We start from the raw sequence: 24925 nt of genomic DNA, 5'->3' as shown, positions 1-24925 counted from the left end.
AAGATCAAACACTCAAGTGACAGCACATGCTGGTGAGGATGCGGAGAAAGGAAACACTCCTTCATTGCTGGTTGTGCGCAAACTTGTTCAATCACTTTGGAAACCAATCTGGCACTTTCTCAGAAAATTGGTGCTACCAATAGTGCTATGAGAGGACCCAGCCATACCACTCCTGTGCATTTACCTGAAATATGCTCCACCATACAACAGGACATTTGCTCAACTGTGCTCACAGAAGGTTTAATCACAATAGCCAGAATCTGGAAACAACATAGATGTCCCTCAACCAAAGAATGGATGAAGAAACGATGGAGTGGTGTACGATGGAATACTACTCAGCTATTTAAATCAAGGAAATAAACTTGCAGGCAAACAGATGGAACTAGAAAAGATCATCCCAAGTGAAGTGTTCCAGACCCAGAAAGACCGGCATGGTATATACTCACTTATAAATGGTTATTAGCCCTACATAGAATTCCTCTGAGAGACTCCACCCAGCAGGGGATCTGGTGCAGGAATTAGCTGCTGGACTGTGTGAAACCCTGAGAGTTGTATGGAAGGATGGGGGGATCGAAGGATCTAGCAGTTTTAGGAGTCCCATGAAGAGACCATTAAGGCTAGCATAACTGGACCCGGAGAGGCCTACACAAACTGTTGCACTAACCAAGAACAATGCATGCAGTAAATGTAGACCACCTGTCCAGATACAGCCAATGGACAGCTCATTCTCCACTGTTGTGGCGAGAGCAGGGACTGCCTGGACATGAACTCTGGTGCTCTGCATTTGATCACTTACCCTTGATGGGGAGGCCCAACTGGCACACAGAAGAAGGGGAAGTAGGCTATCTGGATAAGACCTCATAGGCTCTACTCACATGGTCTGGGAAGAGTTCGCCTTCTGTCAGTGGTCTAAGGGAGGGGAATAGGGAAGAGGGGAGAGAGAAAGTGGAAACAGCAAGATGCAAGGGAAGACCTAACAATCAAAAATGTAATCTGAATACATTTTAATAAATTAAAATTACAAAAAATAAATTTATGATTTTACTCTTTGCTTTTCTCATTTTTAAATTTCATGTATTGGGTTTTTATCTTGTTATTTCATAAATCAGTTTAATTATTTTGGTGAGAGATTGTCTTATTTTCTTAAACGGCAGTTTTTATTCTTTATGAGACAGGAAGGATATTTTTGTGGTTGAACTCATTATCAAAGTTGTATTAAGAATATTCATTTTTTGGTAGTTGCTATATTCTAAGTATCTTGGCAGTATATCATTATATAACAATGCATTGATAAAATTATACAACAAGAATGAATCTTACTCTAACCCATAATCAATTTTATGTTGCATAAAAGCTATAAAAGTCTTTTGATATTAATTTAATTTTGATGATCATAAAATTCTCATGATGAAATGTCACAAATGTATAGAAGTTTATCATTTATTTTAAATTTACTAACATAAAAAGTCACCCACAAAGAGAGCAAGGCAGCAAACAGATCCTGCACTAGTCTGAGTCTGCACATCATCTCTGCCTATATATATTATAGATTTCCGTTAAAAATTTAAAGGGACTCCTTAGTGTGTGGATAAGTGGGTTTTTCATTTGTGAATGCTGTCTTGGGCTCTTTTCCTTATGTTGATGATTTTTGTTTTAGCTGATATTATATTTTGCTATAATATATAGTTATATTTTAGAAACCTATGTCTCTTCTCTATTCTCCTCCTTTTCCTCCTCCTCGTCCTCCTCGTCCTCCTCCTCCTCCTTCCTTGTGTTTTGTTGCTCTGTTTTTGTTTTGCAAGGCAGGGTTTCTTTGTGTAGCTAGCTCTTGCTGTCCAGGAACGCACAGAGACCCAGCTGTTCTACCTCCAGAATGCTGGAGCTAGAGGAGAGCTCAACAGCACGCATGCCTCTTCTTTTTCAAGAGGAAGCAGAAAGGGAGGGAAATTTGAGAGGGGAGTGGAGACAGGGAGAAACTAGGAGTAGATGGAGGGAAACTGTAATCAGGACATATATGTATGATGAAAAAATATTTTTTTAGTAAAAAAGGAAAAGCTACAAAATAACAAAAATATAATTAAAAAGGCCAGATGTTATATATGGAAAAGGGTGCCTTACATGTCAGTGCCCTGTGAGCAGGTGACTACGGAAATGCGAAGCTGAATACCACAAAGTAGCAAACACAGAAGCTGTACTCTTCACATTTTAAAGTGTTATAAGCATATGTTAATTGATATGCTGACATGATAAATATGACAACTTTATGCATTGCTTTTCATCAACACAAGAAATCTCATCCTTTTTTTTCCCTGAATGATTGTGAACAGAGCCCAGATGGCCGCATAGAAGTCAAAGGGCAGCATGGACGTTCTTCACTGCACATCAGAGACGTGAAATTATCAGATTCAGGGAGATATGACTGTGAGGCTGCAAGTAGGATTGGCGGGCACCAGAGGAGCATGCATCTTGACATTGAATGTAAGTCAGACTCTGTGTGTATGGTAATTACAATAACTTTAGCTTGTTTGATGAAGTATGAATTTTATAAGAAAATCAAAATAGTGAGTTCATTTTTTTTCTTATTCAATGAATAGCTTTAGAAGGACTGTAATTATTTGGTCAGTTATTAGAGAAATCTAGTACAAATCATTATACATTTCACAATGACTTATATTTTATGAACTACCAGAAAATAGAGGCTGTTATTATTTGAAATATTTAACTGAAAATACTAGATCGGCTGAGCCATGCTTATTTTTGATAATCAAGTCCTTAGACCATGTGTATGTGTGTGTGTATGTGTGTGTGTGTGTGTGTGTGTGTGTGTGTGTGTGTGTAAGTGCCAGTCATATATATATATATATATATATATATATATATATATATATATATACATATTCAGTCTTTCTTACTTTTGTTTAACTAATTGCCATCAATATAAGAAATAAAATTAAGTGGCATATGTCAGTCTTTATACTTTATAAAAATGTGTTAATTGTCTGTAAATTGTTACTGTTAAAAGAGTAATAGATAAAAGAAATTGTCAATGGTTGTCATTATTGGGCGAGTTCAAGACTATGTGGAATTCTATAACTGCATGATTAAAGGCTAATATAAGTAGAGTGCCTACCTTAAGTCTTTACAAAGGATTTAAATTAATTTTTTATGTCTTATTAAAAAGGAAGATATGCAACATCATTCTCAATAAATATAAGTGAGCTAAGAATGCTAGATGCTCTCTGATATCTGCAGGACTTTATTTGTCCCAATGGGACTCTTCGAAGTACCCTTGTTTGCAAAATATTTTAATCGTGATATTTTTCACTATACTAATATTAAAAGTAAATGTTAATAGCTGTTATGAAGATAAATCTCATATTGAGAAATTCTTTTTAAAAATATCCAAGACAAATGTGATTAAGCTCTTTCATTTAAATACTTAAAAACATGCTAATAAAAATGCAAGAAAGCTATTTTATTAGACACCATATGCATCTTATTGTTTTGTTTTTTAATTACAATTTATTCACAATACATCTTGATTGATATCTCTTCTCTTTCAGTTACCAACCTCCCTCCCTCTTCTACTTATTTCCCTCCCTAACATTTCTGATGGGAGGCTTCCTCCCCCACAGTCTAATAGGTCTCATCAGGAAAGCCTGCATCCCCTTCCTCTATGTGCCCCAAGACCACCCCACCAAGGGACAGTGGTCAAATCTCAAGCACTAGAGTTCATTCAGAAGCAGCTTAAGAAACAAGTAGCCCAACAAAATGCTTTTAATGACTATGAATGCCCAAACTCAGTTACATGTCTCCTTTAGAGATGTGTCTGTTCTAGTCATTTATAAATCCGATTCTTTTCTGGCTATAGATTTGAGTCCATAAGTTTTCTGGCTCTTAGTTCCTTATGAAGTGATGATTGGCACATATTTTCTCTTACTATGTGACTTTCCTTTCTGATCTTTCAGTGACTATTCATAGTCATTTTCACACACACACACACACACACACACACACACACATATACACATCAATATAGTGTCTAATTCTTATTTTTGCCATATGGATAGATTTGTCTACCTCAAATTGTCAATATGCTTATTGTGTTTGAAGTTAGGTATTAAATAATACATATTATATATGTTCAATAGAGATACAGAATGAGATAGAGATAGATCACACATACTTAAACTGTTTTTCCAATAGCCACATTTCAATGTATGATATATTTAACCTTGTACTCCTACATGTTACACATTCCTTTTGCTTAATCATACTATGATTCTTCACATATGTAATGCCTCCTTAATTTTTATAAATTTAATTTTATGTTAAACTATATGTTTCAGTTCACGTTGAGACATATCTTATTTATTTTTATCATGTGTCTCCTTTATTTTCTTATATTTCTTGTTGACAAATATTATTTATTGAGAATGACTTCTCTTTCTGGGCAATTTATCAAGATTGCTGTTCTTTTTAAAGATGTCAAATTTTATTTGTATGTTTTACTTTTTAATTTCTACAATCCTTTGTGTATCTGTTTTTCATTTTGATGATTTTTATTTTATGCTCATCATTCCTCTGGTTTTATAAGTTATAGATTTACTTTACTCTTTGTATAAGGTTTTTTAATGTGGAACTTTTTGCAAACTATTTATTATATTTTCTATAACAGAAAGAGAAACATTTCTTACAATGTTTTAATCACATTCTAAACTGTGATTTGTTGAATTTTTTATATAGTACCTAATCTTCTTCACTATCTAATATATTAATATTAAGAAATGGAACCCCTAGTAAAGGAAGTGGGGACTGTCTCTGACAGACACTGTGTTGCCTGTTTTTCAATCACTCCTCCCGGTTGGGCTGCCTCCCTAGGCCATAGGGGAAGAGGAAGCATTCAGTACTGATGCCACTTGATGAAATGGGGTGGCTGGGGCACTGGGTCTCCCTTTTCTGAGCAATAAAAGAGGAGGAATGAGGAAGAGGGAGGGAGGAAGGGGCCTGGAAGAAAGTAGGGAGGGAGCTATTAATAGAATGTAAAGTGAATAAATAAATAAATTAATATAAAAATACATTACAATGATATTCATTGACAGCTCTATTAAAACATAAGAATATACAACTGAAGTTGTTACAAATACTGTGAAGAAATGAGGAGAAAAACCATACCACATTTTGAACTGACTTCATCCTTATAGTTCTATAATCTAATTCACTCTGATTCAAATTGTTCTCTATTTCTTTTGTGTCTGTGACGTTTGGGGGCAGGTAGTTTTGTGTATGTTGCTCTGTCTCACTTAGTAGTTAAAAACCATACAGAAACTCAAGGGATTCTTCATGCAGCAGCTTACAGGGTGCTGGGATTGCAGGTGTGGGCATTACCGCTGGGCATCCTTTTTACCCTGTGTAAATGTTGACACCCGGAAGCATCAGTCACACATCTATCTTTATTCATGAACAATTTGTTTGCTTGTTTTGGTGAGAATTTTCTGTTGTTTTTTTTTTTTCTCCAAAGACATGTTTTCAGTGTTTTCTACCCTATGGTTCTATAGAAGAAAAAAACTCTCTGCATTTCTTTGGAAAAACATATGTTTTTTTGGGGGGGTGTTTTTTTAAATAAACTTTATTACAGTATGTCCAGATATGCTTTTCTTTGAACTCTCCACTTTGTGATATACTGAGTTTCTTCAACCTATGCAAAGTTGTCAACATGCTTATATGGTTTGGGATATGAGGCGATTTAAAATTATCTCACAGGTACATGAGACCTTTTAAAACTTTTGTCTTAAATGTCTGGAAATGAATTCATTTAAGTTGCTTTACATGAGTTTATCTGACTTAACTCAGCAGTCATGCTGCTATAACAACACGATGACTTTCTTGTTCACTTTCAGATATTATTTAATTATAGGTTTAAGACTTTAATCTTACTTTGTTTTATATAATCAACATTTTCCTTTGAATTTTTCTTTGTTCATTCATTTTAACTAGTTCTACTTTCCTACTTCCTGGATTGCAAGGAAAGCTTTCCTACATATCAGTTATAAACAAACAGCAATGTTATAAACAAACATCTGGGTCAATTTCAGGTTCACATCTGTTATCTGTTAATTTTTCCCCTTTGAGATTGGATGTACTCTTCTGGTACACTCTATGTGAAGAGATGTTGAACTGTTTCATGTGTACTGTAAATATCCATGGGAGTGCACATTCTGGGTATTTTCATAAAAATATGATTATTTTTAAAGGTAATAATTCCCACAAGGTTTTCTGTTGCCTTCTTTCCACTTAAAACTTTGCTATGTTGGCTTATGTTTGCCCAGTGTAAACAAAAGTCTGGACATGATTGACATTTCTGTGGTATTTTACACAGATTCTTGGCATTGCCATCTCTAACCCTAACCCTAACCCTGAGGATCGCCATCATTGCTTCCCGCATGTGCTGCCCCATTTCCAAGAATCTCTGCCCTTCTGGACCTTTTATATCTAGCTATCCTTATAGATGAGTTGTTATGGACTGGAAAAGGAAACCATAAAATCGCAAATACACAACATAAAGGACAACTATTTTTAAATTTTTATTTTTTCTTTCATGATTTCTCTGATTTTGTTTTATTTTCCACAGAGTGATCATACAGTTTTGTTTTGTTTTGTTTTATGTGGCAGTACACATCACAATCTCTCTAGATATTTAAACTTTTAGAACAGTATGGAAATAGTCCATGACATGACTGATACTGGGTCATTATGATAGACATATAACAACCTTATGTTCTATTTGAAATACACCATAAAGATTGAAACTAGTCATGAGTGGTGGCTCCTGTGCGTAAGTTCAGCACTCCAGAGGCTGTGGCGGGGGACTTACCGTAAGTCCAAATAAGCATAGACTACTTAAAACAACCCATATAATAATGATAGGGTTCTTCATCTAATTTCAGAACATCCATGCTTGCTACCTTGTAGTAAACATACATATGCATACTATCAAAGCAAAAGACCTTGAAATTTAATTATTGTGTAATAACCAACTTTTGCAATGTAATAACATTATGCTAAACAACAGGCCATTAAAACTCATTCTGTATATTAAAACAGCACAGAATGAGTCATAAATTATGACCAACTACATTCTATAATAATTAGAAAGGATGTTTAAGTAACAAATATTTATAGTGTTAAATTATTGGAACATGAGAGCCCATAAAAATGACTATCCTATGTAACTACTCATAGAGTACACATGTCAGACATTATTTTCTATACAACAACTGCATAACCATTATGAATATTTTAAATATTACAAAGTGACAAGAAGTCAATGTAAAGTCTTTTCATGTAAACTAAACATCTACAATATAATGCTTCCAAGAGGCAGTTGAAAAGAATGAATTTGACACATGTGTAGTTTACTACAGTAGCACTGAGCTAAGAGTGCTAAAGGATTAAGCTCCATTCCTGGAGCCCCTTTGTGTTTTAGCTTAAGCAGATTTCCTGGCATTCTGCCTGTTCATTTGCTGTGTTTCAAAGGTGTCATCTTACTCTGAAGCCTAAATTGAACTAAGGCTCTAATTTAGAAAACAAAAGAGATAGCAGGTACATGTTATGTGTTTTAATGCAATATGGTCCAATTATATAAAATGTCTGAATCCTATTAGAGTGTCATTAATACTGTGAGTATTCGTTGTATATTAAATAATATTTAGGCTTAATTATTTTGTCATAAATTTAATTTTACAATGACTTGGTAACAATAAATGCTAAGAAATATACACTCTTCATTATTCCTATTTGAAATCTCTTCATCTGAATTTTAGTTCATTATTGATATAAGAACAATTGTAAATGCACATTTCCAACACTATAAATGTAGTTAGTAGTATCTGAAATAGTCTAAAGTTATTTGGCCATAAATAACCTTATAACTCAGATTCATGCTGATTGAACATTTTTCATGTTTTCGTGAATTTAATAGACATTCACATTCTTGAATAATTATTTCCTCAAAAGTCTACATTCCTTCAATATAAGTGACTATAATGCAGTTCTCAAAAGCATGCACAGAGAAAAAAATAGAGAATACATGAATTTAACACTAACATCTAAAAACTATTTTTATAACTGTAGAAATGAAGAATTCCTTTGTCATGGCACATAGGTTATGTTTGTGATTAAGTTGTTTATTTTATGACCCTCAAATTTTGTAATTATTCTAACTTATTTAACTCAGAAACTTTAAGAAGTGCCCATTTGCATATGTAAATTTGTTCTCCTGAATAAAAAAACCTACATTACATATGTATCATGATGATTTCAAACAAACAAACAAACAAACAAACAAACAAAAAACTAATGAATTGTAAAGCGTATCTCTTTTTCCAAAAGGTCTAAGGATAAGATAATTTCACATAAGAATAATGGAGTCTTCCATTGCTCGGCTAGTCTCTTTTTGTTTTTGTTTTTGTGTTTATTTATGGGTTTTGTTTTTTCGAAAATGTAGATATCTTTCCTGTGAAAATGTGAACAGTCACAATCTACGTGGTTTACATTCCAACAGTTATTCTAATTTTATGTTAATTTGCCTTTCTTCTGGCAAGTATTATTTGATTCTCATAAAACTTATTAAAATATGTAACAAAGCATCTGGTGATGAACAGCTTTAAGGATATTTTTTAAATACCCAACCCTTGAAGGGTCAAACTTTTAAAACTAACAAATTTCAATCATGTTAATAAAATTAGGCCTTATGAATAACTGGTGACTTGCCGTTGCTTCTAATATCTGTTTAATACCTATCAACACTGAACCCTGTATCTGCCTTAGAACCTGGTGCATCAGTTCTCTGTAGAACACTGAGTGTCTTTGTCATCCTAGGATTATTCTAATTTCCTTTGTGTTACCATTATAAAATATGATGAACAAAACTAACATAAGAAAGAAAGATTCGTTTCACTTATTTGAGGTCACAGTCTTTCACTGGAGGAATTCAAAGAAGAAATTCAGAACTCATAGAGGAGCATGACTTGGTAGCTTAATGAAAAGCTGGTGCTTAGCCTTCTTTGACTTGTTCTTAGCGCGCCTGCCTGAGGATGGTAGTGCCTACTGTTGCAGATACTTCTGCCTCAATTAATAGTCAAGACAAAATCCAAAGGACATGCTACAGGCAACTTGGACTGGACGATTCTTTAATCAGTCTTTTCTTTCAGACAATTCTAGGATTAGTCAGGTTGACAGTTAAAGCTAATTGAGACAGGAAGGATATATTACAATGTTGTAGTTGAATATTTAAATGATTGCACAGCTTAGATTCTTCTAGAGACTAGAGTTGTGAAATCATAATAACTGCATGGTTCATGATAAGCAATCTGCTCCTGATTGTCATGTACTCACAAGGCCTTTCCGTGGTACACAGGCAAACACAAAATATATATAACCTTGGTTTTTACAAAGGAAATGGTCATATCATAAATTTTCCTTTATCATTATCATAAAATATTTGGTTCTCAAAAATTCTGCTTACAAATTCTTGATGCTTAAGACTAAGTTTCTAACATATGATTTTTGGAATGACACACTTCATCTGTCACTTTGTTGCTTACATCCTTATTTTCTTATAGGAAAGACCTTTTCTAGATATGATGACAGCAGATTTCTAGGGCTTCCTTTCAGCTGAGGTGATGTCTCTGAGCCTTCAATGACCTTCTTGGCACTTAAGTAAATGAAAACAATGATGCACCAAGATTGTGTGAAAATTTACTTGTAATCTGATCCTCACCCTTATCTTTCTTGTGATGTAGTCCCAGAATAATCACATTTCTGAATTACTAGTAATGCAAATGAACTGAAGTAAGAGTCACATCCCTGTAGAGATGTTACATGTTAGCAAGACATATTGGTTCCTTTGCTATTGCTGTGATTAAACAGCATGAGAATCTTGGGACAGAGGCAAGAAAGATTGCAAGAGCCAGTGGTATAGATATCTAGAGAGAAATAGTATTTAACCAACCTGAAAGGACCACGGTGCACATGGACCCACATATACAAGACCTGCATAAAGATCAAGTACCTAAGATCCTACTTTCAAAATGGAAGGGGTTCATAAATTACAATCTTTGCTGAGAATCTATTGGCAGGTGATGGCTGCTTGGAAAAGAACTTCAGTTTTCTTCAGGGAAGTAGTCCTTGAAGGGTGGACCATGATCTCGCAGATGGTCTTTCACCCACGAAGGCACAATACTAAGTGGAATCATGGGTTTAAAAATAGAATACATTGTTTTGGAAGTAAAAGTGTTTGAGTAAGAAGGTAGTTATTAGAGGGGAGGGAAGGGGAGAGGAGTTAATTTGAATCACTAGCCATGTTTGGGAATTTAGACTTTTGCTCTGTAGTATAAAACTTATTAAAATAACTATCATGTATTTTTAAAAAGCAGCATAAAAGTTAGTATGCTTGTTTAAGGTAATTATGGGAGTAAATATTATTCATTGGTACCTCCAGTTTAAATCCTTCAGGTTCAGTTTTTTCCTAAGATGCCTATGTAACCCAGGATACAAGATTGTTGATAGTCTTCACATTCACAGTGTGATTTAAAGTGCTATTGCAAAATATCTTGGACCACCATAGGAATAGGATGGAATAACGTCTTGTAATGAAAATCACAGTTAAATGCAAGAGGCGGAATGTGTCCATGTACAGAAATGGAGAAACCCTATTAAAATGAAACGCTTACTCTATTTTAATGAAATAGGAGCCGATGATCCAAGATTCATGTAAGATATGTGAGGACTGCAATGCAAATATAAATAGTAATGCAATGCAAAAATAAATAGTGAATAAGTAAAGAGTAGAATAAATAATAAATAAACCTGGATCTCTTGGCAGTGTGATTTTCCTTGGACTGTTTTAAATGATTTTCCAGAATTAAAAGAGTAATTACCAAGGTGATTAGACTGTTAATATAAAAAGCTAGTATACACCTTTAATATTTAAATTATTTCTTTCCATGATTTATAAGCAATATGAAACAATCAACCTGCTTAGGGAATTATAATACAGGTATTAAGTGTATTTATTTTCTTAGCCAAATGAAAATTTATGTTTTATAACAACTTTTCTTAGTAGTTTTAAAAAGATTAAAGACAGTAAGCATTTGTGATGTAAAAGTTTCACATCATATATTAATATGTAAAGAAAATCTAGAAATTAAGATATTGTAAATACTCTATGAGTTTCAACACTCATAAATCTCAGCACTCAGGAAGCAGAGAAAGGCAGATGACTGTAGGTTCAAGGTGGCAAACCTGGTCTACATAATGATTTTCCTGTCTTCCAGGCCTGGGAAGTCAGATCTTGTTTCAGAGGAGAGGGGACAATATTTGTTACATATCAAATACAACTTTATGGGTATAATAGTATGTTATTTATTTATCAGTTGCTTTGATAAAATTAAGTAAAAGTTTATTTTGAGCATAAAGTTTGTGAAATATAGGAGTCCTTCATGCTGGGCAGTCATAGGCATACCAGAAAGGGATAGACAGGATGTTATGGTCAGAAGGGTAGGAGATCACATGGTGAACCTGGAACAAGAATTTGCACTAGAGTATGAACTCTGAAATCCCTCCCATATCAGTATACTTAATTCCACAAGGCTGAATCTCCTCCACAGACAGTGTTACCAGCTGGGGACTTGTGTTCAAGTATCTGCGCCTGTGGTGTGGGAAATCTCATTCATGCCACACAGTCCACTAGAACTTCTGTTGGATAATGGTGATATCATAATACAAAATGAATGCCATCAAAATGGTGTGTCACCATAGCAGTTAACAATTTTATCTTTTTAATTATTTAATTAATTTATTCAGATTGCAACTCAATTGTTATGCTATCACTTGTATCCTCCCATTCTTCCCTCCCTCCTGCTTTGACCCTATTCCCCTCCCCTCGTCTAAGAGCGTGGGGACCTCCTCCCCACTATATGGTCATAGGCTATCAAGTCTCATCTTGGGAGCTCGCTTATTCTTTCTTTGAGTGACATCAGGCCTCCCCACCAAGGGTAGGTGGTCAAATATGGGGCACCAGAGCTCATGTCAGAGTCAGTCCTCACTCTCCACATAACTGTGGAGAATGTCCTGCCCATTGGGTAGATCAGAGTAGGGGTTCTATGTTAAATACTTCTATTGTCCTTGGTTAGTGCAATAGTTTGAGCAGACAAGCCTGGGCCCTGATGCACTCATCACAATGTTCTTCTTGTAGGTTTCTAGGACCCTCTGGGTCCTTCTATTTACCCATCTCCTATATTTAGCATACCTAGAGTACAAATAGGATATTCTCACAGCTTTGCCAATCTACTGGTAAGTGAAGACTTTCATGAGACATGCCTTTTGGGCTAGTGCCTTATTATAAATGAGTATATACAATGTGAGTTTTTCTGCTCTTGGGTTAAGTCACTATGATCATTTATAGTTTCATCCATTTGTCTAAAAATTGCAGGATTTCTTTGTTTTTAATAGTATTCCATAGTGTAAATGTACCACAGTTTCTTTATCTATTCTTCAACTGAGGGACACTTAGGCCCTTTTGAGGTTCTGGCTATTATGAATAAGGTTGCTATGAACACGGTTGGGCATATGTCCTTGTTGTGTGGTGGAAGAATTTCTGCTTATATTCCAAGGAGTGGAATGGCTGGGTCTTAAGGAAGGCCTTTTGCCAGTTTTCTGAGATAGCGCCAGATAGATTTCCAAAGTGATTGTACTAGTTTGAATTTCCACCAGCAATGGAGGAGTGTTCCTCTCTCCCCACATCCTCGCCAGCATGTGGTGTCACTTGAATTTTTGATTTTAGCCATTCTGATGGGTGTAAGATGGAATCTCAGAGCCATTTTTATTTGCATTTCCCTGATGACTAAAGATGTTGAGCATTTCTTTAATTGTTTCTCAGCCACTCGTTATTCCTCTGTTGAGAATTCATTGATTAGTTCAGAGCCCCATTTCTCAATTGGGTTACTTGCTTTGGTGGTGTTTAATTTCTGGGGTTCTTTATATATTTTGGATATTAGACCTTTGTCAGATGTAGGGTTGGTGAAGATCTTTTCCCAGTCTGTAGGCTGTCGCTTTGTTCTGTTGACAGTGTCTCCCACCTTACAGAAGCTTCTCATCCTCATGATGTCCCATTTATTAATTGTTGATGTTAAGGCCTTGGCTTTTGGTGTTCTGTTCAGGAAGTTGTATCTTGTGCCAATGTGTTCCAGGCTCTTCACCACTTTTTCTTCTAACCAATTTAGTGTCTCTGGTTTTATGTTGAGTTCTTTAAGACACTTGGACTTGAGTTTTGTATATGGTGACAAATATGGGTTTAATTGCATTTTTCTACACAAAGGACTTAGAATTCCTTAAATATTTTTTATTTTCTACATATACATGTATATTATTACATATATATATATATACATATATATATATGCATATGGCTTGTAGAACCATAACATAATCAGGAATTATATATATGTTACATTTTAGTGTTTGGGCTATTTGTACTTGACAGCCTTGAAGAAAACATCTTTCCTATCTTGGTGTGTCTAATATTCTGCATGTAAATCTGTATCTATCATATCTCATCATTATCAACTTAAGACATCTATCTAGACCTAAAAACCTCTTAACCTCTAAACAACAAAGCTCATTTTTAAAACTAAACTATCTGGTCTTCAAACCCATCAAAGACTTGAGAAGGAATGAAATTGATTACCTGAATATACTGGAGTGCATGCTAGTAGCTTTCCAAATGAGAAGATGACAGAGACAGTTTGCTACTTGAGTAGTGACCAAAAACTCCCTATAACCTTGGAGCATCATCTTCAGCCCTCTCATCCAATATATCAGCCTTCTGGTCCTCTCATATTTGTGAGGAAGGAACTATTGAGGACTTGCATACCCTGTCTTTGCAGAGTTTGCCAGGCAACTCTGCCTGCATCCAAACTTGCCCTTTTTTAGGTAGAATTCTGTCTGGTAGAAATGAGGACATTTTGGCAGTGGCTTGTTTGTCTCATTTTAAGCTACCTCTATAAAGAGGTTCTTTGGTGCTCATCATTCTCTTTGAGATAGACCGGGTGTTGCCAGGAGTTAAACTGTCTCATTTTCAGTGAATCTTCAAAATAATAAAAACATTTTCAATGCCATATTCTGTATGTCTCTGAGGTTTTTGAAGACCTTGTGATATAGTACCTTATCTTTCTATAGAGTCATATGTATTTGTTGCACAGATGTATATTCTGGTGATTAAAATTAGAGTAGGAATTGAAATGACCCTGATTTGCTCAACTAATATTAACTTGTATAATTTATTTATTCTAAACAGTCTACAATAGCTCTTTCAAAGTATTGGAAGTAAACCGTGTATTACAATTATAATATGGGTACAATACTTCATGTTAGAGTAGAAATATATACAATGTGTGTAAGAAATAATTTAAATTTGAATTCTATACCACTGTAGCTAAAATTAAACTTATGTTGCATTTATATACAAAATTCTATAGCAGTGAATTAAAAACACCTTATGAATGACAATTGTAGCATTAAGTTGAGGAGTTGATTCACTAACCTACTTTTTGTTCTAATTTCCCTACATATTTCTGTAATCTGCCTCTTTTCTTTTCATCTCTTATCTCCAGACCTAAGAATGGAAGGTAAAAGAAAAGAAAGAAATTTCTGAGTCCAACATGTTTTCTCTCTAAATAAGACGAATAATAACTTGTAACCAATTCCCATTTAAAATAACCCTCTATAGTCTAAGGAAGCAACCAAAACCTACCTGACCCCCCCTTAAAGAAATGGGACATCATTCTCTCAGGGTTCTTCCTTCTGGTTAGGGATGGATAATACCTTGGTAGGGGCCCAAACAATATTGGGGAAATGCTTAAATAAGCTAGGAATAGCATTTGTGTTCCAGCTTCTGAATGTTGAGAATTACAGGCTTAATTAGAGTCTTGAATGCGACTGTCTGAAATGCCAGAACAATTGGGATTGGAAGCTTTCTTTGAAGGTGTCCTGGGAGCTGTCTTTTTCTGAAAAGGAACAGCCTCTGAAGCTCTCCATGCTGGAACATGAAGGATGCAGGACTCAGTGTCCAGCATGCTCAGAAGAAAGAATCCTGTCAGGTCTGATTCAATGTCTGTGTTCTTTTCTTTTGTTCTGAAAACATATAATTTCTTGCAAGCATCATACAGTCCTAAAATTACAAATGCGTAAGGTGTGCGTGAAGCACAGAACATTGAAGGCTGGTTTTCTGCTTTTCGTATAAGCAGAAAAAAAAAAGACATCTGTAAATCTTCATTAATGTCATACAAAGAATGACACAGAACTTAACATTTCCCACCCTGTATAAAAGTCCAAAGTCTCTTATGAGATTTAAGACAAATAGCTTGTGGCATCTTGTAACATCAATAAGCGAATCACATTCTTCTGACATACACTACCACAGAATATACATTCCAATCATAGTGGGGAAAGACTGGGCTAAAGTAAAATTGAGACTGAGAGACGATAACACAAAATGCTTTAGATCAATGGACAATGTAAAAAGGATATGGTTCTGCCCCATAAACTTTGATGCCTGCAACATAGTTATTACACGGCCAAGGCTGTGTAATGTTGAAAAAGAAAACCAGCACAAACATACAACTCTACCTTGTGCTGTATCCACATATCCTGGACAGATATCTTACACCTCTGTCATCCCAGTATTTCAGGGTCATCATCCAAGTCAGTGGTCACTTCATGGCCTTACAGGAAATCTGTACCACTAGTAGCTGTTTTTAACAGTTTTCTGAAATCATGTAGGAAGAATCCAGGTGTTCATCATGCTTCTATCTTTTATAAGACTAAAAAACCACTAATACTTGAACAATATTTCTAGCTTTGTCAGCCAAATTAAGATACACCTTACTCTCCCTTTGACCATATTAGCACCAGTTTTCTTATGTTGAAACATTCTAAGAGCAGAAAATTCTTCAGGGTCTCATATAATTTGGAACTTTAAGGGGGTGGAGTCTTCCCACTAGGGCATATCTTTCATTAAAGAATGTAGGAGGCCTTTTTAAAACAGTATTAACCTCATTAATACTTGCAGCATCTCTTTTAGCATAAAACTTCCATGCAAACATGCAACATTAAGCTTCTTCACGCTTTTCTTTGTGTGTGTGTGTGTGCGTGTGTGTGTGTGTGTGTGTGTGTGTGTGTCCAAACAGCTCATGTTGTATTTCTTTCTGCCAAATTTGGTCCTTTCCACTGTAGACCCCACAGGAGTAACCCTTCCACAGATTCGATGTTATGCTATCTTGAACATTCCTCAGACTAAGAAATTAGTACTTTGCACATTTTTCTTGTGGATGGAGAGATTCCAATAACTTTATTATTTCTCCTACAGCTTAGATATCCCAGCAAGATCTTTCAAGCAGTAAAAAAATCACAATGTATTTACATTCTATTTTATACTTTTTAATTTTAAAAATTATTTTATTTTTGTTCATATACATTTATATTATACACATATATACAATAGATTACCCATGGCAAGAAGAACCATGACACAATCAGTAATTATATAGATATTACCAACTTTGAATCAGTCCTGACAAGATAGATTCCTCGCAGCATACTGGACATTGACATCCTGTTTGGAGAAAGTGATTGAAAAGAAAGAAGGAGGAATATAGAAATGTATAGGGAAGATAGAACAAAAAGTAGATTAGTGAATCTACTCCTCAACTTCATGCCTAAAATGTCACTCACAAGGTATTTTTAATTCACTGACATAGAATTTTGTATATAGATGCAAAATAAGTCCTTTACACATTTTTAAAGATTTTGTTTATTTTTATTTTATGTCTGTGAATATGTTGCCTGTATGCATGCATGTCTCCCACATGCATTTCAGATGTTTGTGGATATGAGAGGAGATATTGAATCCCCTAGAACTTGAGGTATTTACAGTTGTGAGCTAGCATGTGCATGCTGAGAACAAAGCCTGGGTCCTCTGCAAGAGCTTACACTAACTGTAGTGCTGTCTCTCCAGCCCCACAGTCAACTGTTCTTGTTATTTTAATTTAGCATCAGACAAACACGTAGGATCCAGTCATAAAACAAACAAAATTTCTTTGGTCAAAATTTCAAAGGAATGGTTTCTCACCCAGATGTGAGTATTGTTTCCACTTTAAACCAGTCAGACTGAGTCTCAATAGACTGCCATGCTCTTAGTACTGCTATGTTCAGACTTCCACTGGAACAATCCTTTGAACTTTGGTAACAGCATTCAAGTGTTTTTCTAGTCCAAAATGACCAAATCTAATACATTTCTCCAAAATAGAGCACAGTCATGTTCTTCATTGCAATAGCCCACAATACAATACCAACTTCTGTGTTTGTTACTTTGCTCTTTTTGTGATGAAATGACATGACTTCTAGAAAATAAAATTCATTTGGAGCCTTTGATACGGAAGAAAAATGTCCATCATGCTGTGGTGTCTTAGCAACAAGCTTCAGATGTGATGGCAGGATCAAGAGGGAAAGAATCCTATCTTTATCCACAAGCACAAAGCAGTTATATCAAGTAGGAGGTGAGGGAAGGCTATAAGCTCCCAAAGCTGACCATCAATTATATACATGCTCCAGCAATGCCCAACCACCTCCCCAGACAATAAGGGTCAAGTATTCAAATACCAGAGTCAATGATAATCTAATTCATTGCCATCACATTTCCATTTTAGAAATCATATCTCTTTGAGATAATACTTTATTTATTTATTTTAAGCCTTTCATATGTAAAATTGTAGCTAATAAAATGTTTTTTAAATATTATAGATATTTATGGAAACTTTAATTAAATAAGCCTCAGTTATATACTACAGGAAATAGCCTCAGAAACTTGTGCTTTTATTACAATTGTAACTCTCATAGTGTGAGAAACTCAGATAGGAGAAAGATTATATTAAAAGTAGAATGACTCACCTTACTTATAGTCAACCCCCTCTGTGACCTGTAACAATTATATCAAGAACAAAAATCAAATTAGAAAGAAACCCAGAGTCTGATTTTTTTAAAAAAAAGCAACATATAGGTGTTCTTTATTGCATCTGATTTTTAGGACTTGCCTTGTGTGCCATTAAATATTCTGAAATTTAAGCAAAAGGTGGCAATTTAAATTCAGTATGAAAATATGCATCCAGTGTTATGGTTAATTGGCATTAAGCACACATCTAATTTAGTATTCCACTCAGCCAGTAGAATTCCCATGGTACCTGGACTGAATTCAGTTAATTGCCATAGCTGATTCTTCGTATGTCTCAACATATAGTAGAACTGGATCTATGAAATCATTTATTGAATTAGCCTCAGAGTGTGCCAAAGGATATATTAGCTTTTACTCCCTTGATAGTTTTTCAGTGCATAAATCAAGTGAGGAAATTCAAAGGGATTAGAAGAGTCAATGTGCTTCAGGAAATTTTCGAAATGCAGTTAATTCTTCACTAATTAAAGGGCTAACTTCTTCACAAAATAAGTGAGAAGAGTACAAGGAAAATTGTATTACTATGAAAATAAGTCCAGACAGCAGTGAAAGTGTTATAAGTTTGTACTGTGAAAAACATATGTCTTGCCTGCCCTGTCAAATAAAGGAATAACACCTAACTACTTTTATCCTGAGTTTTTGAGCTTTCATTTATTCGTTTTTAATTATATATAAAACATCTCTTATTTGTCAAATATAGACTGTAAAGAAAATGACTTTATCGTCAGTTCAAAATTTTGTGTTTTAATTAGGGGAATAAAATTTGCAACAAGCTTCTGAAAGAAGGGACACTTTTGACACATTTGCTCAGCTGGTTTTGTTACTGAGTAGTCAACACAGAGTGCATGTATGCAGAGGGGTAAAGCCCAAGATTACAAGGCATTCTGTCATATGAGATTGTCCTTATAAATATGCCAGTTGTTAACTGGAATGCCTCTAACTCTGGGGTGTTGGCCATCTGGTTATTATTTAGCACAGTATAAATAACTCATGATAGGGTTAGGAAGTGAAGGATGTTTGGGCATAGGATGTTTATATACAGAGCTTTGCAATTTCACACGAATTTGGGATTTAAGGACTTTCAGTTTCAGAGATGACAAGGTTTTAAAGAAGACTGTAACTTCTTGGCAGATGTAGGTTGGTCAGTAAGTTACTAAGGGATTTCTAAGATACATAGGGGAGGCACTATGAGATAGAAAACGGAGCTAGGAACATATTCCAGAAAATGTTAAGGATGGATATTTTCATGAATTGTGATTAAATAGTGAGGTTTGATTGCAAGACTCAAAAAAAAAAAAAAAAGAAAACTTTTTATTGCAGGAAAATAAGAATTTTTTTTTACATTGCTTGTTAGTCTTAAAATTTAACATTTAAATTTCTTAGTTACAGTTTATTTTTGTGAAGAGAAGTTATGACCAAGGCAACTTAGAAGAGAAAGCATTTAATCGGGGCTTGCTTGAAGTTTCAATGGGTTAACCCATGGCTACCATCACAAAGAACATAGTAGCAGGCATGTAAATGTGGCAGAAGAAAAGTAATACAAGATTTTCTGTTCTTCAGGCACTGGGTAGAAAGAGTAAGACTAAGCCTGGTGTGGATATTGAAACTCAAATCACATATAGAATGATAAACCTCTTTAACAATGCTACAGCTCCCAATCTTTTCTATATAGCTCCACTAACTAGGGACCAAGTATTCAAATCTAAGGGACCATGAGCGCCATTCTCATTCCATTCCCTACAGTAACAAACATGAAAATTCTTTATCACTATTTAAGGTGTCTAAAAGAGAACTTCTTGCAGTATGCAAATGCCTGAAGAGTTCATAGAACTGGTGTTACGTTATTCAGTAATGCCAAGGTATTACTTTCTTAATGTGAATTTGAAAGCATACTTTTTAAATCTTTAAACATTTTCTGGGATTTTTTTTTATGTGGTGGTCTTGTCTGTGTGTACCACGTGCGTATATTGCCTCAAGAAACTAGAAAACTGTCAGATTCCTGTCAGTGGAGATATAGAAGGTTATGAGATAACCAATTTGAGTGCTCAGCAATTTATGAAAGAATAGCAGAACTGCTTAGAGAGCTCTTCCCCTTAAATCATTTTTTTTGTAATTTCACTCATTATATGAATATTAGACAGTCAATTGTCTTATGCTAATATTCATGATTAAATGGAAATTAGGTCAAATATTTGTGTCTTTCAGCTCCCACCTCCCATGGCATTCTTCTTATCAGCATTATGTGGAGGCAGAATTAAGATGCGGTCAGCCTTCAGGGGGAAAATTCATATTCAGACAATTTCAGATAAAGGCAGTAATGCAAAGAGAAAGTGCAAACTCTGCCTCCAGCAAGTAACTGAGACAGAAAATAGAATGAGCTGATGAGCAGCACCTGTGAGATGAGCCCCATCGTTCTCAACAGGGCAGGGGAAAGTAAGGAAGAGGTTGCTCTTAGTGCGAAGCTCTTAGTGTCAAGCCTGAGAGCAGAACTTTTTTGCTGATTTCTAGTAAGTTCATGGTTGGAGGAGCATGGGTCATGTCTTGTGAGTCCCCTTTTAGAAAGGGAAAACACACAGACAGAATAGCTCCTGATCCAATGCACAATTTTGGGGGGCTACTGGTAAGAGTCCATGAGAAATTCAGTGAGTCATTCACATGAGACTTGCCTGAGTGTTTTAGGTCAACTTTCCAACTATACACATGCAGTTATTTTAAATAGATAGTATGTGTGGTTTTAATAAAGTCTATGTAGAGTTCATTATATCTTAATAATAGTTAGGAAAAAAATCAATGATTATCTTTTTCAAGTCAGACTTCAATCTTGGTTGTTTTGGCACATGCCTCTTATGCTGGTAACTGGAGACTTTGGAAGAGAACACTTCCACTTCAACACTTGCAGGCCAGCCTGTACTATGTAAAGAGTATCAGGGTGATCCATGCTAACAACCACCTCCAGGAAACAAAGAAAAAGAGAGAGAGGAAAGCGGTATTCATGACTTACTGTTTCTGATATTAAATGTCACACACAATTAGTATATCGTATTCCATAGAGCTTATATTCACTTACCATAAAAATTTATTTTTTTAGCATTTTGAGACTATAACATTATAATTCTCCCCTCCATATCCTCCACATCTCCTTTTATATCCTACTGTTTACTTTCAAGTTCATTTTTCTTAGCTGTTGTTACATATCTACAAGCATATACATATATATTGCTAAAAACATAAATACACAATGCAGAGTCTGTATATTGTCACTTTTATGCATGATTTCAGCTTTGACCATTTGTAGACTGGATAACCTATTGGTATACTCTTTTATAATTTAAGAGTCTTAGGTAATCAATATTATTCCATTAAGTACTACTATGTTATTTTCCTTTACAAATTCTTTTTAGAGAAAGAATTTCATAAATATGAGATAATTAACAGTAACCCAAGTCAGTTAGCTTGCCAAAGACACTCATTGTCTTCTCTATTTTCCAGTGCTTTGTCATTTATAGCAAAACCCATCTCCATATATATTTTTAAAGTTGTTCTAATTTCATATGTACTTTTCTATAGAATGCATGGATTTTAGGAAAATTTGAAATGGTTTAACTAGATCACTCTAATTTACATAACACAGAGTCTCTCTCTCTCTCTCTCTCTCTCTCTCTCTCTCTCTCTCTCTCTCTGTCTTTCTCTTTCTCTCTTTCTCTCATATATAATTTGTTTTTGTTTTTGATACAGGATTTCTCTTTGTATCCCTGGTTTTCCAGGAACTTATTCTGTGATTAAAGACATGTGCCACCATTGCCTGGCAAAACACCTATTTTAATTAATAAAGAGATATTACAGATTCCTTTCAGTTCTGTATTTTTGTAAGAAAATGTGTGACATTTTAGGTAGACAAAGTGGAAAATAAGAAAATTAAGTTGTTAATATTTATGTATCTTAAAATTTTTTTGCTGAAAAAACTGAATTATTTTTCAGAAATTTAGAATTATACAGTAAGTTATCCTGAAATACTGTTGTAGAGGTTTTAATGCTGTAACAAAACAGCCAACACAACTTGGACAGGAGAATGTTTGTCCTTATATTTACAGTACATATTGAAGAGAACATAAAGCTAGAACCCACATAGAAACCTGTGGACAGAACTGAACAAGAGGTCATGGAGGAAAGATGCTCACTGGATTTCTTATCAACATTTGTTCAGCCTACTTTTGTACCATCTACAGCAAAGTGCCCAGTGGCAACACCACTGCCAGCCCCACATGATCTATCTACAAAGCAACTCTTGCATATAAATATGAGAGAACATTATTTATGTAGTGGGAGAAACCTTTAAGAGCCATAGTACCAGGAAATCTGCTGTGAGTTGTGTCTCAGAAATGACACAGAAGTGTCATCCATAAATCCACAACAATAAAGTGCCAAAATAAGGCTTGGTGAAGCACAACATGAACAAACACACACTAACAAGAAAAGTGGGAGGCAGTCATCTCATGGGACACTATCTCTAGACAAACAAATATGGGCAACTAATGAATTGTGAACGCTAGGGAACTAGTGTCTCCTAGGGATGAGCCCATATTTGGTTATCCAGTATCAAGTACCTAGCTCTCAAATCATATATACACAAATAATAGTAAACAAATTCTGCATCTTTTAGTCATACATTTGTGCATTACTTATACTTGTAACACTAACAAGGAAACATTCAATGTCAGAGGATAAAATCCAAGTTTATTTGAAAATTATTGGAATAGACAGGAGGGGGGAATGATAGAATATATTTTAATGCAAAAATAAAAGAATCTCTAAACATGACTAGGTCAATGTTTAACTCAAAATACAATTTTCTATCACAACATTATGAATATGTTGTGACCCATTTTTAAGTTATGAAGCATTAAGTTCTGAAACCATTCAACATGGGAAAGGTTTGGACTGATTTTTAAGTAGTCGTAACCTATACCCACGGGAAGCAATAATTTTTAAATCACTCTGTAGAATTGACACTGTATAATTTTTAATAGTAATTATTGTTCATATTTGGTGATTTCATGCCAAAACCAATCTAATTCTATGAGGCAAGGCAGAATAAAAATAAATAACTAGGATAATACACAGTAAGTCTAAATTGGGATTCCCCCAGAGCCCCTTCTTCCATATCTTACATGTTTTCTGACCCTTGTTATTCTGTTATGATACAGTGCTGCTAAGATTATCATGTCACCTGGGTATTCATCACAAATATTACAGAAGAACTTATAAACAACTTGTTATTACAATAAATAAGCTTGACTAAAAGTCAGCAGATGCCTTAACTGGAAAGAAAGGTAATACATATACACAGCCAATGATATTCTTAAAGGTTTCAATACCTCCTACTATTATTGAAATGTATATGAAAATTACTAGTAGATGCCACTTCAAATTATCTCCTTTTATAAAGAGTAAAATGTGTAGGCTCTAAAAAGATTAATAATAAAGGAATTTTCAAGTACACGTTTTGAAGTAACGGACATTATAGGACAGTTATCATGGGAAAATACATACCGAATTATGTCCAAAATTAAAAGTAGAACTACTGTGTGATGTAGCTGTCCCACATCTTGGTATATTATCATAGGAAAAGAAAATGCAAATGTTAAATTATATGCATACTAGTCAAAATATAGAATCAACCTGAGTGCCTTTAAAATGATGTCTGTGTATAAAAAATGTGGCATATTTAAACACTGAAAAACTAGTTTGTCTTTTTATAGAAAAGGATGCAATCTGCCGGTCGGAGCAGTTGTGAGTTTCTATAATGACATCCATCTGTTGCAAAGAATACTGAGAGCTACTTTTACCTGTGGGGATAAGGATAAAGTTTGAGAATACAGTTATGAATTACACTAGTTTAGTAAAGTAGTGATAACCACCTTAGGGTGGTCGGCTAGTTTCCCAATACCAGACATGATTTCCTTTCTGTTAGCTGGCCTTATGTGCAGTTAGACAACTGTTGTTTACCACAAAATTGTGAGTGCCTCTGATGTTCCTAGGATTACCTTGATGTGTTTCATTGGGATTGCAAATATGTAGGACTACTTACTAGTTGTTTAGTGAAAATGAAATAATATGGTTTATTATGTATTTTCAGATGCCCTTAATGATATTTTTTTCTTCTCTCCCCTTTCTTTTTTCCTGCGTTGACTTCTCTTCCCCTCCAAAATTAATCCTCCAGACTCTTCTTGCATCGCACTGTTTATATGCCACATGCCATGCTATTCCTGCCTCTAGTGTTCCCCTCTATCATGTTATTTTTCTTTTTCAGGTTTCTGTGGTTTCTCCAAATTATGTACCCCCATTTACAGATGTGGCATTACTAAAGTATATTTGCTCTATATTTCTTTTATCTTCTTATCAATTGAAGGGCATTTGAGTTGTTTTTATTTTCTAGCTCTTGTGAATATATTAGCAAAGGCCATGACTAGCAATTTATGGTGTAGGTTGTTGACTCCTTTGTGAATATGCCAAAGAGTGACACATCTGCATCATATGGTAGATTTATATATAGCCTTCTGATAGTTTTCCACACTATTATCCAGAGTGGCTGAACCAGTGTGCAGTTATACTAACAATTTTTGTGAGTTCCTCCTTCTCCTTTCTTCTCTAGTATTTGTCAACTGTTTACTTAATTTTAGCAATTTTACCAGGGCAAAATATGTTTCAGTACTTTATTAATAGAGTTTGATTTTGACATAAAACATATATATATGAATGTTTATGCATATATGTGGATATGCACATTAGTTTATTAGAATATAGATCTTACAATCAAATAAAACACCAACAAATTGATTTTAATAGAGATTGGAAATATTC

The 24925-nt window shown here is 34.7% G+C and overlaps 1 protein-coding gene across 2 annotated transcripts in view; it reads left to right on the top strand.

Annotated features, from left to right (window-relative positions):
- The window catches only part of NCAM2 (neural cell adhesion molecule 2), a 416076-nt gene that overhangs the window by 298278 nt on the left and 92873 nt on the right, over window positions 1-24925 (top strand). For both annotated transcript variants that reach the window (XM_084801510.1, XM_084801511.1), the window contains exon 9: window positions 2328-2478. In XM_084801510.1, coding sequence (XP_084657636.1) covers window positions 2328-2478 — 151 coding nt within the window. The remainder of the gene's footprint in view (window positions 1-2327; window positions 2479-24925) is intronic.

This window comes from Acomys minous, assembly GCF_964271855.1.
Source record: "Acomys minous genome assembly, chromosome: 11".
Classification (NCBI taxonomy): domain Eukaryota; kingdom Metazoa; phylum Chordata; class Mammalia; order Rodentia; family Muridae; genus Acomys; species Acomys minous.
Note: the sequence above shows the minus strand (reverse complement) of the source record. Positions and strands in the feature narration are given on the sequence as shown.